Source organism: Cottoperca gobio, chromosome 17, assembly GCF_900634415.1.
Source record: "Cottoperca gobio chromosome 17, fCotGob3.1, whole genome shotgun sequence".
Classification (NCBI taxonomy): Eukaryota; Metazoa; Chordata; class Actinopteri; order Perciformes; family Bovichtidae; genus Cottoperca; species Cottoperca gobio.
In genome coordinates, this window is record NC_041371.1 from 14,779,661 (window position 1) to 14,796,605 (window position 16,945).

General features: G+C 39.4%; 2 protein-coding genes across 3 annotated transcripts; one reads left to right on the plus strand and one right to left on the minus strand.

Annotated features, from left to right (window-relative positions):
• Positions 1 to 449: 449 nt before the first annotated feature.
• Positions 450 to 2,905, minus strand: and3 (actinodin3). Its single transcript, XM_029453977.1, has 4 exons — positions 2,197 to 2,905; positions 1,981 to 2,025; positions 1,366 to 1,514; positions 450 to 1,265 (listed from the first exon to the last, which is right to left on the minus strand). Exons 1-4 carry the CDS (start codon positions 2,291 to 2,293, stop codon positions 597 to 599), a joined length of 960 nt encoding a protein of 319 aa, XP_029309837.1. The 5' UTR covers positions 2,294 to 2,905; the 3' UTR covers positions 450 to 596.
• A 3,989-nt stretch (positions 2,906 to 6,894) lies between these two features.
• pcyt1aa (phosphate cytidylyltransferase 1A, choline a) lies at positions 6,895 to 16,830 on the plus strand. Of its 2 annotated transcripts, none has more exons than XM_029453944.1 (9): positions 6,895 to 7,068; positions 10,267 to 10,380; positions 10,858 to 10,957; positions 11,209 to 11,325; positions 11,795 to 11,946; positions 12,190 to 12,268; positions 12,972 to 13,114; positions 13,247 to 13,435; positions 14,295 to 16,830. In XM_029453944.1, exons 2-9 carry the CDS (start codon positions 10,267 to 10,269, stop codon positions 14,511 to 14,513), a joined length of 1,113 nt encoding a protein of 370 aa, XP_029309804.1. In that variant the 5' UTR covers positions 6,895 to 7,068; the 3' UTR covers positions 14,514 to 16,830. The 2 variants fall into 2 exon arrangements, with proteins under 2 accessions (XP_029309804.1, XP_029309805.1); XM_029453945.1 differs by lacking the exon at positions 6,895 to 7,068 and adding an exon at positions 7,104 to 7,236.
• The last annotated feature ends 115 nt before the right edge of the window (positions 16,831 to 16,945 follow it).

The following is a 16,945-nucleotide window of genomic DNA, read 5'->3' on the forward strand; positions in this document are numbered from 1 at the left end:
TTATAAGCCAAGTATTTATACTACAGAATTTTCAAATACAGTCACATTAAAAATGTTTTATTATTGTAATGGATTATCATAACTGATGTATTAACATGTAAGCAGCATTTTAATGTTGTAGTTTCCTGAAATGGATGGATTTAGCTACTTTGTGTAAATATTTATTAATATCTTATCCACTAAATGTATGTATAAACTACCAACTGTTAAATATATGTGAGAAAAAAATAAAATGGAAGCAGAGAATGAGGCGCATTTCCTTTTATCTTTCAAAACTCTTGCAAATGCGTCCGAATAACACACTAAAATTGAAAATGAAATCAAACATCATATTTATTACCATTAGTCAGTCAATTTGTATTCTTTTTTATTGTTTTCATTCAATACAAAAAGTTTTTGTGCATTTCATGAACACACATACAAATCAGTCATAGTGGAAAAACTATGAGCATACTGTAAAAGCATTGTTCGCATGTCTGTCCTGTATTTGTATTTAACCTTAAATGTGGATTTGCTCACAGTTCTGCCTTGGTTTGTTCTGGTGATTTAATGTTGTACTCTGCATAGAAGACTATCGCTTCTTAAGCGCTTTGTTTTTACTCCGGTTCAGGAGCTGGGTCGGCATAACGAAAGGGGTCATAAAGGTCACGTTTAAAATCATAAGGGTCAAAGAAAAGGGTTGTCTCTGTGACTGGTGCTTCGGGAACACTTTCCTCTACTTTTGCTTCTTCCTTTTTCTCCACTTTCTCTTCAGCGGGTGCCTCTGGTGCGGATGTTTCCTGGATGGGGCGGGGTGGGTGATCGATGAGGCAGTCAGGGTCCCAGTATGGATCACAGTCGTACTCCATACCTTTAGCAGTGATAGTGGGAGGAGGGGGGGTTTGGACAGACTTTACGGGAGCAGGAGAAGCCGCGGGTGGTTTAGGAGGAGCAGCAGCTCTTATCTCTACCTCTGTTACGGGCCTGCAGGCGGGGTTGACTCGTGGGTCACACAGTACTGGAACAGCGCCTGCTGGCAGGTAGACGATCTGAGGTTTGCACAGAGGATCTTTGGGGTTACACAGATAGATCCTCTGAGCATTCTCCAGAGGATCTGGTGTAGGAGCAGGGGTGGTGAGGGGAGGAGGCAGAGTGGTAGTAGTTGGTGCTGCGGTGGTAGTCAGCACACCCATGACATTTTGATAACTGGAGGCATCTGGGCCATAGGTCAACTCCAAGTGACGCATCTGCTGATACAACATCCGGATCCTGTCGATCTCATAGAGCTGCACACAGAAACACATCCAAGAGGAAATGAAAACAAGGAAGCTGAATAGTGTAACCCAAGTAAACCCACATAAGAATCTACAATAAATCTCAACTTACTCCTTCAATGTGTCCAATACTGTTGTAGAAGCGGTAGTAGGACTGGAAATCAGGAGCGCCTCTGTACCACTTTGGGTCAATGTTCCTTTTAGGTGGAGAATTAGTCAAGAAATCATTTGCCTTAGCAGGACCAATGTTTACCACATTCCCTGTGGAAGAACACAGAATCAGGAATTATACGGGAAAATCAACTCTTCCAATTTGTGAGATATATATATATATATATATATATATATATATATATATATAAATATATATATATATATATAATATATAATATATAATATATATATATATATATAATATGTATAATATATATAAATATATATAATATATATATATATCTATATATATATAGATATATATAGATATATATAGATATATATCTATATATATATATAACGTCCTTCATTTATATCTTAATAATGCCTTCAATTATAACTTTAGTACAGGTACTATTCAGCCCTTAAATTATGATTTACACAACAATTAAATTTGTAATGTCACATCCAAAATGAATAACTATGTTATATTAAATACACATATATATTTTCAATTAAAACTATTATTTGTATCATAATATTACAATCTACAAGAAGGGGACAGATTAAATACCTCCAGGATTCTTTACTTTCATAAGAGATGTTGCTTCTAGCAAACCTGGAGAGAGGCAGAGAATATATTAGAAATATAATATATAATATATATATATAATATATAATATATTAGATTATCAACAGCTAGAATCATCGTTCATCATTTTATTGGTATGGTTTTAACTCCTACATCATTGTCAGATTAAAGAAGAATTTCATGCATTTATAGACAAACCTGGCATTAACAGCACGTAGCATAGCGCCCTTAATAGGGACTTCTGGGAAATCATCCTCGACATCTGCAATTGCAATATACGTAAATTATTTTGCATTCTGTCTTACATCACTGCTGATATTCACAAAAGCCTATTAAATAAGTTTAAGATACCCTAAATACCTTAAATATAAAATCACCTGCCAGTAAGATTCAATTTCCTGTGAAGCTACTCGGCTACATGTTTTTAAACTATAGCAACTGATATTCATTTATAAATCATAAAGATTATCGTTTAAACATTTGTCAGAGAATTTGGCTCAAAAATCTTCTTTGTGAGCATTTTCTGCACAACATAAACAATGCAAAGCAAATGTTACCTGACTTGAATAGTTTTACTTCTAAACTTGACTTTGCTACGAGAGTGAAAAAGAAAACTCAACCTGCTCACCTGTTGTTGCATCTCCCTAGTCCTGTTATAAACTGCTGCACCACATACCTGTTCATAAATACTGCTGTTATCACTGGGGAATTCCCATTGGCCACTGAACTGCAAGTAGATCCAACTCCACCCCTCATGCATTTTAGTTGAGACGTGGAAGAGCTCATTAGCACACTGAGTATGAACAAGTAGTAAAAGACCAACTTCAAACAAAATAGGTCTCCTTGTAAAGCCCAAGGAAACAGTGCAGTCACAGCAGGGCACCTACTGGGTGCCCAGGCAGTCCAATTTCTTGGCTCTATCTATTGGGTCATAGTCCTGGATGAAGCCATCAGTGGAGGTAGAATTTATGCATTTAAAAACACTACGTCACTACACATAAACAACATTTCTGTTTGTGTTATGAACCAAACATGCAAACCATGGCGACATGCACTGTCCTTAGCCTAATTCTTGACAAAACATGCCTAGGAGGTAAAAATTAACCCTCTGTCCCAAAACAGCTGGATATGTCCTTTTAACTTTGGTTAAAAAAATAGAGGGCGAGCTGAGTCAACTGCTGTTTAAGTCCCCAAGAAATATGCAAGAATGATGGGCTAGCTTGTCCAAACACCAAGTCACTGTAACGCAGCCTGGAAAATGGTTGTTTAGAGACTTCAAAACGCCACTTTTATTAGTTTCCTCATTGATACACATATTTCTGAATGCCTAGATAGCAACAATACACATAAACGCACATAATCAGTTGTGAAGTTACTATTTGAATAAATGTTTAAAACATATACACGTCTTATACTCTGTATCCTTCCTGCCTCAATTGTGACAAAATAATTATTAGGTGATTACTGATGGTAGTAAATGATGATGTATGATGTAACCCATTAGAGTCAAATTATTGTGTTTGTGTGTGCGTGTGCGTGTGCGTGTGCGTGTGCGTGTGTATGTTTGTGTTTCAGCTTCCCCACTGGCTAGAACATGCAATGGACATGTTCTATCGAAAACAAATCAAGCCACAAACCTCTCCCAGGACAGCCAGATACTTTGTTTTTAGCGGACCGATTTTGCTTCATTACATTTTCAGGTAATTTTTTGACTTTCCTAATTCTCATTTTCCTCAGGCCTTGTCTGTCTGCTCAGTGTTTGTCATTTCAACAGTGAAGCAAATGCTATACTTCAAACCAGCAGGCAAGGCTGCGATTAAAGGGCGCACGAAGGAGACAGGGAGTCTATAGGGGCTCTGCCAGGTGGCTAATGGTGAACATCATACTGCAATTGCTCTGTGCACATGGCAAAAATGGAAGGGTCAGGGTACCTGTTACTTTTAAATGATATACATTTATTTTACATGTACGTTGAGACAAACTGCCACCTCACAAAATAAATCAACTTGTTTTACAGAAGGTGTAAGGAGGGCAAAAAAACTTAAAGCCCTCTGGAATCTGACAATATATTTCATTATTTTTGCAGGCTTGTCAGAGTAACACCTGTATCTTACTTCCATATATTGGTCATATTTAATAAACAAATTGAGGCATTAGTTTAGTACTTGTCAATGGGATAAAGTGAATCTGGATGAGTCTTGTGGCAGTTTGATAGTAAATTGAAGAGATAAACCTTCCTGAAGAATTAATTATCATACTGCCAGATCTATAAAAATGACAAAACAGTAAATGTTACAAAGGGTTTACAATGTTGGATGAGATTGTAAATCATATCTCCATTGTTTGGTCATGGAAACATTTAAATATGTTGCAAGAATTCTCATCCAAGCTGCTAGTTACACTATAAATGACGTTATTTAAAACGCATTTTCAATAGACGATTACCTGTGACCATGGTGGCATTAAAAACTTCTTTATTCCAAGTCCACCCGATAATGTACAGCAGCTTTTGTTGCACAACTTTATCACCACCTTCAGGTATCAATTATTGTAACTTGTGCCCCTCTGATCTTCAAATGAAATTACACCTTGTCCTGGAGCTCTCTGCTCTAATGCTTTCAGCTCCATACCCTTCATTCCATAGCTATGCTACCTCTGTGCTTGGGTCAGATTACCACTATCCATGTTTAAGGGCGGTGCTAATTTTCCTGTTGTAAAATCATGTAACATTGCAGCTATTTTGGGTGAAACTTCTCTCTTCCTCGCTGCAAAAGAAAATGTGCAGTTCTTGATTCAAATGGGCTGAAATGAACCCACATACCAAATTTAGTCTGGCTCAGGGACGGCCCACATAGTCCACTTTCCCTCAACACAAATAAGAATGACGGTTCGTGAGTGGTCAAGATTTGGTTGCCAGAGCAGGACCGTACGGGTCTTAATATGGCCTTCTTTCAGCCGATTGTATAAATGCAGCTGGTCCTAACTTTGTCCTATATAGGGCCACAAGTTTTAGCACTTGTATCAACCTTAGCCAAACCTCAGGTAAGCTACACGTGAACCCCACTTTTCATCAGTAGTGGCAGAAATATTTAGATCCTTTACTTAAGTAAAAGTACTAATATCACACTGTGAAAATAGTCCTGCATACAAAACCTTACTTAGTGATAAAGTGATATAAAACTGTAAAAAGCCATTCAAATTAATGGAATTAAAAGCTGGACTGGTTTACTTAAAAACAAACCACATTTGAGCCTTCCACTATTAGCTCTTGTTACTCTTACAGCTGCCTGTCAATGTACCTGAACTGTATAATATTTTATCAGTGTTGTTGATACAGACTGATTTTTACTGCCCCCAAGTGGCCAAAGCATCAATTCGTGCAGGTTTCAAATCTGCTGAGTCTACAACCTTTAAAGGCTATAACAGTATCAGGGCAGGCTCAGTGAATGGAAATGAAACATTTTTAGTCAGTTATTGCATTAGTTATCAAAGAACAGAGCCTAAAGGTGATATACAAATATAGATACGGGGGGGGGGGGGGGGGGGACAACTGTTTCCCCCACTTTTCCAGAGTCAGATTTATACACACATTATGGAATGTCTATGGGATCAAAAAAACAAAATCATGATTCCATAAGGAATCCAGGAATTGAGACTGCATGTAGAAATACTGACAGTCTCAGACTTTGAAACCCCTGGTGTAGTGTATGCATTAGAATAGGATGTGCATGAAAATACAGGACATTCGCTTCTCGTTTTCATCAAGTGCATTTTATTTATCAATACGGGACGGGTACTATATGGTCATTTTGCCTGCTGTGTCTCAATTCAGGGACTGCAGCCTTCGGAGGAAGCAGCCTTCGCGGTCTTTAGAGGCCGGGTCCTCCGTAGACCGCGAAGGCTGAACCGAACGGTCTACGAAATGAGACGGACCGGTCTACGGGGGACTTCCTGGTACGTCACCATTACGTCATCATTACTTTCATTTATAGTTCATGTAAATTAAATACACAATATATTCATCATTATATATATTATTTATTTCAATTAATTTACCAACAAGTTTCATTTGTCAACAAGTTTCTCCAGCAGAGAGAAGAGTCTGTCCATCCTCCCCCTGCTCTCCTCTCCTTCTCCCTAAAACAAAACAGAATGTTAGAACAAGTTTAGCTATACACCACTAAACAAACGAGATTAAGTTGCAAAATAAGTACACATATTATAAATAATAAAATATGTATAATCAATCCGAACGATTGCACTGGACTGTTTAAGTGATATTCAACTGTCAGAAAACCAAGCAGGTAATATGAAGTATAAATTATCTATACAATCGCCACAATCTATGTAAAATATAATTCAACATTTAAAACTCTTAGGTTTGAAAGTTAAGGTCTTCAAAATTCTACTTTCAAAGGCTAACTTGCCAAGCTGCATCTATAACTTAAACTATAATTTTAGCGAATATGTTAGGTTATAAGGTCCTTTGATGTTATAACATTAGTATCGTTAGCTATTCGAGCAAGTTGAAACCCAATACTTACAATACTTACATTTAAAAGTATATCCATTTGCCGTTACTGCTGGGTCGAGGGGCGCCATTTCTTGTCGGAATAAAAACTTCTCTGGGCGCGCAATGAATCTTGGGATACCTGCGGCGGTGAAGGATACATCAGATGTATCCTCCAAATTCGGCAGAAGAAGGTTGCATTTTGTCGGCTGCATTTGAAGGAGTCGCCGAAAAGGGACACCCCTGTCGCGGCCGCTGTGACGTAATCGGTCTACAAATGCAGCCTCCGAAGGCTGCAGCTCCTGAATTGAGACGCAGTTTCGAAACCGGAAGTCTCCGACTCATATTGTCTTCCTCGTATGTCGTTTTGTAGTTCCTAGGTTGTTGACCTGTCAGCGTTGTAGAATAAGCTGTCACTGACACTGCTCATAATTTGTCTGTCCTTCTGGAAACGTTAGTTTCAGTTTTCGGTCAACAAAACGGCGGGCGTCTGACTTACAGAATTGTTCGTACTTCCCGTTGTTGCTGGTGTCAGCTAACCAGCGCACTAACGGCTAAAGGTAACTAATAAGCGAATCAGCTTTACAGCTAGCTTGCTAGCTAGTATTTGACGGTAGCTAGCAGCGTTAGCTAGCTTTGTTGCAGGTAGCTAAGTAGCCTGCTGGCAGTACTAGGCTAGGAAGCCGCCCACTCATGCAAAACACCATTTCGGAAAAAAGAGTGAACAAGTAAGCAGAAACGTAAAGTAGATATCTAACGTTAGCTAACATTACTATCCGGGTTAGTTAGCATATTGATTTTAAGGATTTTTGCCAGAGGCAAAAGCGTCTACTAAGCCAGTGTTTGACAGTTGAGCTGCACAACCAGTGTCACCAGTAAAATCCTCTGTCCGCTTTTTATTCACTGATTTAACTTCTGTCATTAGTGGAAAGATGCGTATTGTGTATTGTGCTAACTCAAATTAACTTTTGGCATGTCTGTGTGATGTTATCTAAGTGACCTATTAAAATGAGCCAGAAAGTACACATGGGGAACATTGTGTGAAATGCAGTGGAAGCCTGTGGTTCTCAAAGTGTGGCCCGGGAACTATCGGGCCTTACAGCCTAATGCAGCAGATTTTATTTCTGAACTTCCACTTGACTGAAAGTACAATAACAGAATATAACAGGGGCTTTTTAATGGATATCCATGTCCACACTGTTGTTAGTCAATATACACTTAGTTGGCAACTGTCTTGATTATCGAGTAATCATTTGAGTCTTTAATCAAGCAATATGTCAAACGTCCTCTGGTTCCAGCTTCTCAAGTGTAAGGATTTGCTGCTTTTTATATGATCGTAAATAGATTATCTTTGCATTTGGGATTGTTGGTTGAAGTGAAGAAGCGATTTGAAAACTTCACCTGGGTCTCTCAGGAATTGGGACAGGCATTTTTCACTAGTTTTTATATTTATGTAGAGGTAATGGAGAAAATAACTAACATATTAATCGGTAATGACAATATTTGTTACAGCCCTGATTATACTGGTAGTTACGGTCAATCTAATTATTGGGCATTATCTTACTAAATAGGGTTGCAGGGGTTATCATGGACCTCTGTAGCAAATAAGACATTGCTCTGTCCTTTGGTTGCTTTCTTATTATAGCAGCCTGTTTCAGTTTTGACAACATGTGCTGTTGATGTAAATCTTCTCTGTAAGTGGGTGAAAGACCTGCAGGGCTTCTCACTCTCTGCTCAGCTGTTGCCAAGTTAAAGAGGCAGAGGGTTGCTTGTGTAACAGTCCTTTTTGGATCAGGTCGCTGTCACCACCAGGATTGTGTACTGCATGTCTATCACACATTTACTGAGTCACACTTTCATAACTGACCCAGCAGTTCAGCCAAGGGATGTTAAGATATAATAATAACTTAAAGGGATAGTTCAGATTTTTTGAAGTGGGGTTGTATGAGGTACTTATCCGTAGTTTAAGTATATATGGTGGTCAGCACTCCCCTAGTTTGGAGAAGCAGGAGAACGGGCACAGAAGGCTAAGAAACGTACTGCTGTGGGCAGGGGCAGCAGCAAATTTATTTTAGCCACCAAAAAAAAGGGATGCCTAAAATAATCTCTCAGTTTACGTGTACGCTATATTTAGAATATTTTCATTAATTCAGCAACCCCCATGTTAGTAAAATTACTATTTTTGTCAAAGTAGTCTTGTAGCTTTAAAAAGAGCATAGATTACGCTCTCAGTTCCCCCTTAGCTTTGGTGCCGGTGCTCCTGTCTGTTTCTCCAAAATGGGGGCGTACTGACCACCATCTACTGTAGGTAGTAATGCACTGACTATGGATATGAATCTCATGCAACCCTACGCAAAAAATCCAAACTATCAGTTTAAAGAAGTGACAAGTCTAGACACTTCAAAATAATGTGTCACTCCCTTTGATGACTTGTGGCTTTATTTCGATTGTGTGATGGAATGTGTGGAATGCGGCAGAGCCTTAAACCATAACACGAGAACCCTTGGATATCAGCAGTAGTTTCTATTGTTCCACTAAATATGGACAGATCACATCATCACTGTGGATGGAATCTTTGAAGGTGTTTCAAACTCTGTTTAAAGAACTTAATGTGATGTTAAAATAAAAAATATAAATGTTTAAGTCCCAGTCCTGTTCTACCAGTATACACAGGATAGTTATAGACTAAATTAAGACACTGATCATTGAACTTAGACTCTTCTAGGTTTATATGGATATGTATAGTCGATGAATTGACACAAAATTAATCTGCAACCACTTTGATAATTGATTAATCATAAAGTCATTTTTCAAGCCAAAATGACTTTTTCCCGCTTCTACAATGTGAGAAATTACCGCTTTTCTCGTTTTTAAATGATTGTTTTTGCGTGTTGTTTTGTTAAAACAAGATATTTCTTGATGTTTACTTACTGTTTTCTGATGTTTTATAGACCACACAACTTAAAGATTAATTAAAAAAATAAATCAGCACCTTAAGAAAAAGGATAATTAAAGTGATTAGTGATTTATTTCAGTCCTACTTTATGATATCCAGTGCCGATACCCAGGATGTTGAGCTCATTGAAATCCAATACATAAAATCTTTCTTAAAAACTTCAAAAAAAAAAAAAGTTTTTTAAAGTTTTGTCTTTGATAATAAAAGTAAACCAGCTGGCTGTAATAAATACTTAAGTAAACTTGGTCAACAATATGAAAGTTGGACTACTTGTGGTGGACGGCTGACTCTGGGGAAGCAGGGCTGGATTTCCTGTTGCCAGATGTGACGTTAACTCAATCTGAGTCACCCTTGATTTTTCGAAAGAAACACAGCCTGGACATGGTTCATTTTCTGTATTGTTTCGGAAAACAAAATGTTTTATGTTGAAACAGGTGGTGTTATTTACATTTTCATTTGACCTTCATATGCCTCAGTGAAAGCTTCTATTTTCTTTAAATCAAATGCTTCCTGGTGGTTTATTGAGCCGAGGCACATACTGTGCTCTCCCTCTGTTAACGGTTCAAGGTTGACCCAGGGTATGGCATCTGCCATAATCTCACTGATGTCTAGATTTACAGTCTGTGTCCTGTATGCTATATATAATGCTACTATAATTATGTAACATTGAGTTCATGTCCAGAACGTGGGCACATTATACAAAGTAAAACTGAGTGTCTGCATCTGTGTGATGTCCAAGCAGTGCATGGTGTATGTGAAGTATCCTGTGCTTTAATTGCGTTTGTCTTGTCATTTGACACAGATGGAGGCCCAAAGCTCCAGCGAGATGTTGCTGTCCAGAAAGAGAAGAAGAGAGGCCTCCAATCGGGAGACTGAAGAGGGAGAGAGGCTTGGGAAAATCCCCAGATGTACTGTGGTGAGTCAGCTGTGTTCTTTGGCTGTCATTGAGCAGCGTGTTTGTCCAGCAGTTTCTATCGGCTCTGTGCATGTGACTGCCACTATGGCTGTCTCTCTATAGATATATAGATGTATACATATGGATATACAGTAGATAGATATAAATATATGTATGTGCATGCATATTGATCTACCAGTAGAAGGATCAAAGTTAGAACTTAATGTCAGTTCTTATCTGCTACGTGCACGTGTCAGACTTTATGTTGCTGCATAAGAAGTGTGCTTAAAAAAAAATGTTATCTGCTATGCAACAGCATTGATTCCCACATCAGATCGTTCCAGGAAAGAATATTACAAAATTAGAGCGTGATCATTTTACCTCTTCCAACCAGGGAAGAGAAGATTATTCACTTTGGTGCCCAGCTATCATTTTTGTGTGGATGAATAGAACGTTAATAATAGACATGTCCCCCTTCTGTCTGTATGGGTCTTGTAGGGATTGAAGCACCCTGCACCTTTTGCAGATGAGTTGGAGCCAGCTGTTAATAAACCCTACGTGAGAGTCAACATGGAGGAGGCGAAGAGGGGAACTCATCGTGAGTCTGATTCTTTCAATCTGTCGGCTGATATGTCTTACTTTGACAGTTTCTTAGCCTCTTGGTCCTATACATATGTAGTTTCTTATACACATTATCCTTTCTTCCCCCCCAATATCAGTACATTTCCTCTCAGTCTTGAGTACAGTCATACATGCATATGTACAAACAAGTACAATTTTAGATTCACTCTGTACAGAATAAATCAATGTTTCCTCTCTGCATGTCTCATCTCATCTCTCTCCGCTCAGTTGACAGACCGGTGCGGGTGTATGCAGATGGTATCTTTGACGTTTTCCACTCGGGTCACGCCAGAGCACTCATGCAGGCTAAATGCCTCTTCCCGAATACACACCTCATCGTAGGAGGTAAGTCTTAGCCTGTAAACGTCTGCGTCTATATAGGCTTTCACAGCAGCAGACCTCATCAGCTGCTTCTTTTGCAAAGTGTGGAAAAAAAAACAAAAAACCCATTATATCAGCAGACTCTCTTATCCAGAGCGACTTACAGTGAAGTAACTACAGGGACAGTCTCCCTGGAGCAACTCAGGGTTAAGTACCTTGCTCAGGGGCTCAATGGTGGCAGCCCTGGTGTTGAACTCACAACCTTCTGGTGTTCTGGTCACCACCACCTACAGGAAGACAATTGAGACAGTCAGACGTCTAGGAACATTTTGACAACTGATATTTTATGGTGCATGATAAGGAGACTTTACTGGGATATTGCGAGATTTGCTAGATATTCTTTGGTCTCCACCATCTGCTTTTTCTGACTGTTTGCAATAGATCAAATCATGGTTACGGTACTTCAAACAATAATTTCTTCTTTGTTTTACAGTGTGCAGTGATGACTTGACCCACAAATACAAGGGCTTCACAGTGATGAATGAGGATGAGCGATACGATGCCATCAGTCATTGCCGCTATGTGGATGAAGTGGTGCGGAACGCTCCCTGGACGTTAACGCCAGAGTTCCTTGCAAAACATCGCGTGAGTGGATGAAACGGAGAAACATCCGAGTTAAAAGACAACACAACGTAATAAGAGACAAGGCCCGTTTATTCATTGAAGTCTTGAGTTGAGAGACCAAGAAGTGTTGAGAAAATAAAGAATGAGTTGGCAAGCCTCCATCTGCTGATCCTCTGTAACCTTTCCCTGACATTTCTTTATGTGTTTATACAGTTTGTAGATGTGAATCTATTGTGTTGATGTGTGTTGTAATGACCTCTCCAGATTGACTTTGTGGCCCACGACGACATCCCATACTCCTCAGCAGGCAGTGATGACGTGTACAAGCACATCAAGGAAGCCGGTGAGTGCCAGAGTAACCAAGAGTGGTGGTGTAATTACAGGATACAGTTCAGTACTTACTACTGCTTCCAATGCAACGCATATGGTACTGTATATTAGTGTATTATAAAAGTATATTCTGATCCATTTTCATTGTTGTTTAACTTTTTATAAAATGGAACATGTCAGTGGAATATAGTGCAGTATATAGTCATATCAATTGTTGTTGCTCGGTATACCAATAGAGGGGTATCTCAATACCGTGCCATTAAAAACGGTACAATACCACATTTGTATTCGTATTGATTCACATCCTCCACTGCCTTGCATTGACGTGTGTGTGTGTGTGTGTGTGTGTGTGTGTGTGTGTGTGTGTGTGTGTGTGTGTGTGTGTGTGTGTGTGTGTGTGTGTGTGTGTGTGTGTGTGTGTATATACATACATATATGTATATATATATACGTGTGTTGTGTGTGTATATATATATATATATATATATATATATATATATATATATATATACATACATATATACATATATATATATACACATATATATATGATCAAAATATTTAGGCAAGTATTGTGTCAAAGTCATTTAGGTATCGTGGCAACACTGTGCAGTATTAAAAACTTAAATCCATGCATGCACACAAGGGAGTGCTAACTATTCATGCGTCTGTATCGGGTGTCTACTGACCTTTCCATCACCCTCTGCCCTCCACAGGTATGTTCGCTCCCACCCAGCGGACAGAGGGCATCTCCACCTCTGACATCATCACACGCATAGTCCGTGATTACGACGTGTACGTCAGACGCAACCTGCAGAGAGGATACACAGCGAAGGAACTCAACGTCAGCTTCATTAATGTACAAAACTTATTTTTGATTTAACTGTGTGAGTGTCGGTGTGAAGGCAGTAATTCATGTTGAGTATGTGGCAGTTACAGACCTCACCGTCTTCTTTTTGTTGTAACCTATGCTGTCCCCACTCTTTATCAGGAGAAGAAGTACCATCTGCAGGAGCGCGTGGACAAAGTGAAGAGGAAGGTACGTGACGTGGAGGAGAAGAGCAAAGAGTTCGTCCAGAAGGTGGAGGAGAAGAGCATCGACCTCATCCAGAAATGGGAGGAGAAATCCAGAGAATTCATCGGCAACTTCCTGCAGATGTTTGGCCCTGAGGGCGCTCTGGTGAGAATGTTGGTTTAGTCTTTAATCTCCGTTTAATCAGGCAGCATGACGAAGAACACATTCTTCTTTACACTGTTAACAGTTACTGTCAGACTGGCCGGGAAGACTCTTATCATCTATAAGTAATTTGGAAAACATTCGACTCAGTGACACGCATGTAATAACATATCAAGGCACACATGATCATTCTGCTGTTACATTTATTTAATAATAATGATTACACATTTTTAGAAAGCATTCGTTATTTTAGTAACTTTAATATACTGCTTTACATTTACTCCTGATCTTAAAGTGCCCATAATAATGACTTGTGACTTCCAACACAATGACTTTTGTAGAACATTCATCAACCGAGACAACCTTGGTATGTTCAGCCCGTCTGAACTCATGATGAAACACTTCACATAAAATAATATTGCATTATTTTAATAAGATAAACCCAGACTGCTAATTGATGATGCGTTGTTATCTACGACATCTGTGACATCCCTTTTTATCCCCCCCCCCCCCCCCCACAGAAATGAAAGTTCACAAGATATGTAATTGTATTGTGTCTTAAAGGAATAGATGAGCGTTAGATGAGAAGTTTGATACCACACTCGTGTCTGTGCTGCAGCCTGACGGCAGCTAGCTTAGTTTAGCATTAAGACGGGAGTTGCTTATATAATGTTATATGAATTTAAAAGGACAAAGCCAAAACGATTAAAAGTTCATCAAATAGATGTGTATAGCCACAGAATGTCTGCCCTCTGACTGTTTGAAGCAGGGTTTTTAATCTTTAACTCATCTTGTGTTGATGTCATCATGTCTTGTTGATTTAACAGATGATCTCTTTTGTGTTTCCGTCTCACCTCCACAGAAGCACATGCTGAAGGAAGGGAAGGGCCGCATGCTGCAGGCCATCAGCCCGAGGCAGAGCCCCAACAGCAGCCCCACCCGTGAGGAGCGCTCCCCCTCTCCCACCTTCCGCCTCCCCTTCTTCGCCAAGACCTCCCCACCTCCCTCGCCTCCGCCCCACCACAGCGGAGCCCGCGGATACCTCATCAGCGAGGACGACGACGAAGAAGACGAAAACTAGAGCACACTGGAATCCATCGCTGTGGTCGGGCCGCAGTCACACGTTACAAGTTAACTGAGCTGTTGAGCAACATGGTTTTCATCGAGCTCCTGCTTCCATTTGTTTGTTTGTTTATGATTTAACTTTTTTTTAGAACTTGGTACCTGTAATAGCAAGTTTCTCCACAGCTCTTGTTTTTAACAGCATTTTGTCCTCTTTTGTTTATGTGTAACATAAGGTCAGTAGAAGATACCACTAGTCACCAGAGGTCTTTGAAAAGTAGTCTCATTTATCTCAGCCACTTTTGATGTTGAGTTAGTCGCTCACTGTCACTTAGGAGTATTTGCAGGGATGCACTCTTCCATCTATGACGGTATTCTTAAAGTTGGCGTTGTAGTGCGGTAGAGGTTTGTGCTTTTGTTTTTGTCATGGCTTTTAGCGGGAGGGCTCGTAAGCTTTTGGTCACTTGCTGGAACAGCACATCTGCTTTGTTGTGGGAGAGGTGAGCTGAGAGCTTGTGAATACACGGTTGAATATCTCCGGGGAGATGTCTTCAGAGCAGGTCCGAAAGACTGGACGTTGAAACGATCTGCTCATGTGGGGCAGTTTATATTCTGCTCATACTAACAAGAAACCAACATGACAGTTTTTAGAAAAAAACAGGAAAACTCTGGATTATGTCAAATCTGAGCTGAACCTGGGAGTCGAGTTATACGTCTACTAAACTGCAGCTTTTTCCCAAGTTTGTCTGCCTGCTTCGGGGTTATGCGTGTATGTGCATGTGATGTTTGTGCGTGCAAGCTCTTACGTCGGCATGTTCGAAACGTCTTTGTCGACCATCTGATGACAGATCTGGGTTCAGCTTTGACTTTACTGCATATAGTAATCAATTTGCTTTTAAAAATGTTTTTGTCTGTGGACAAGAATCAGTCTTTGGAAGACTAGTTTTAAACTGGACGCCTTTTCTCGTGGCGTGAAAAGAAAGTCTCTCAAGGACGACCCATTTAAATGTTAATGTAGAAATACTTATTTTTGTAGATTTCATCCGTCTTTATCCTCTGTACAGATGATGATCTTAATCAAAAAGATTAACATCATTAATCTCTGTTTAGAAGTGCTTTGACAGTTTGAGCAGTGAATCAACATGAGCCAGGCTGGAGTTGTATGTTATATTTTTCTTTTTTTGTAATGCAGACCCTGCATCACCTGGCCCTGTAGGGAAGACATAATGTTCATCTGTTACACACAATAGGAAGTGTTAAGTTTTAATATATCAAAGAAGACCTGAGAACTGTCTAAATGCCCTACTTTCGCATAAGAAATGACCATTTACGGTTTGCTGTGAGTCATAAGCACACTTTTATGAATAAGGCCTCCTCATTAGTAGCACACATGCATGGCAAAATAAAAAAGGCCGTCCCAAACATTTAGGGCTTTGGGATTTTCCAAATATTTCACCAGTCTGCAGGACTTCTGCTTAACTGAACTTTGCGACAGTTCGAAGTTTACTGCACTGTGTCACGTAGTGGTGTAAGCGGTTAAAAATTATGTATCAATGAAACTCCAGATCAACGTTTATGTAGCTACCTCCTTCCCTGAACTGATTTTGTTTCTTGAGATGAGCACAATGTAAGAGCATTGTTTCCTTTCTGGTCGGAGCCATTGTTGCAGCACTGAAACGATGCGTCTGGGTCAAATATTTGATATTTTCCGGCCTCAGTGTGTTTGTCCTGCATCTCCGGTGATTAACGCATGTGTTGTGTCTCCTATATAACTGAAAAATGAAACATCACAGCTGATCTGAAGATGTAATGCAATACTGTGAGATGACTCTAATATAAATGTTGACAGATGTCCGATTTATCTGTTCTAGGCTTGGTTTCCCAAAAAGTACTTATGGTTTAAATAAATCTTTGTTGCAGCGACAAAGACTCGGCCTCTATTCTTGTGGCTGTAAATCAGATTTTAAGGTTAGGAAATAAGTCTGTTTCCCAGTTATTAATTCCTACTTTTGGAATTAAAAATACAAAACCTGTATAATTTGCTGAGCAAATCCAGCCGTGATTTTGGTGCTAAGCTACTTTTGGGAACTCTCGCCTCGATTCTTGTGGAATCTGTTCCTTTAAATCAGTGTGAACGACTCGGTAAGAGCATGTCCACGAGTTCAAGGTGGCAAAGACGATAAGCCAATAACGGTCACTACTGCTATATACACAAATAAATGTTTTAATCATGTATTATTTTACTGTATGAGGTTATTTTTGTTTTTAGTCCTGATGTAGAGGAAAAGCAAGACAGGAAAAATGTATTAAACATGTTGGCCAAAGCATTTCTTTAACCGTTCTTGGAATTATTGTCTCGTGTGGTTCAAAGTGAGTTTATTCCTTCACAGCCAATTTAAACCTGCAGGCTGTAGCTGTGGGCATTCCCAACTCAGGTGTTCTTTCAAAATG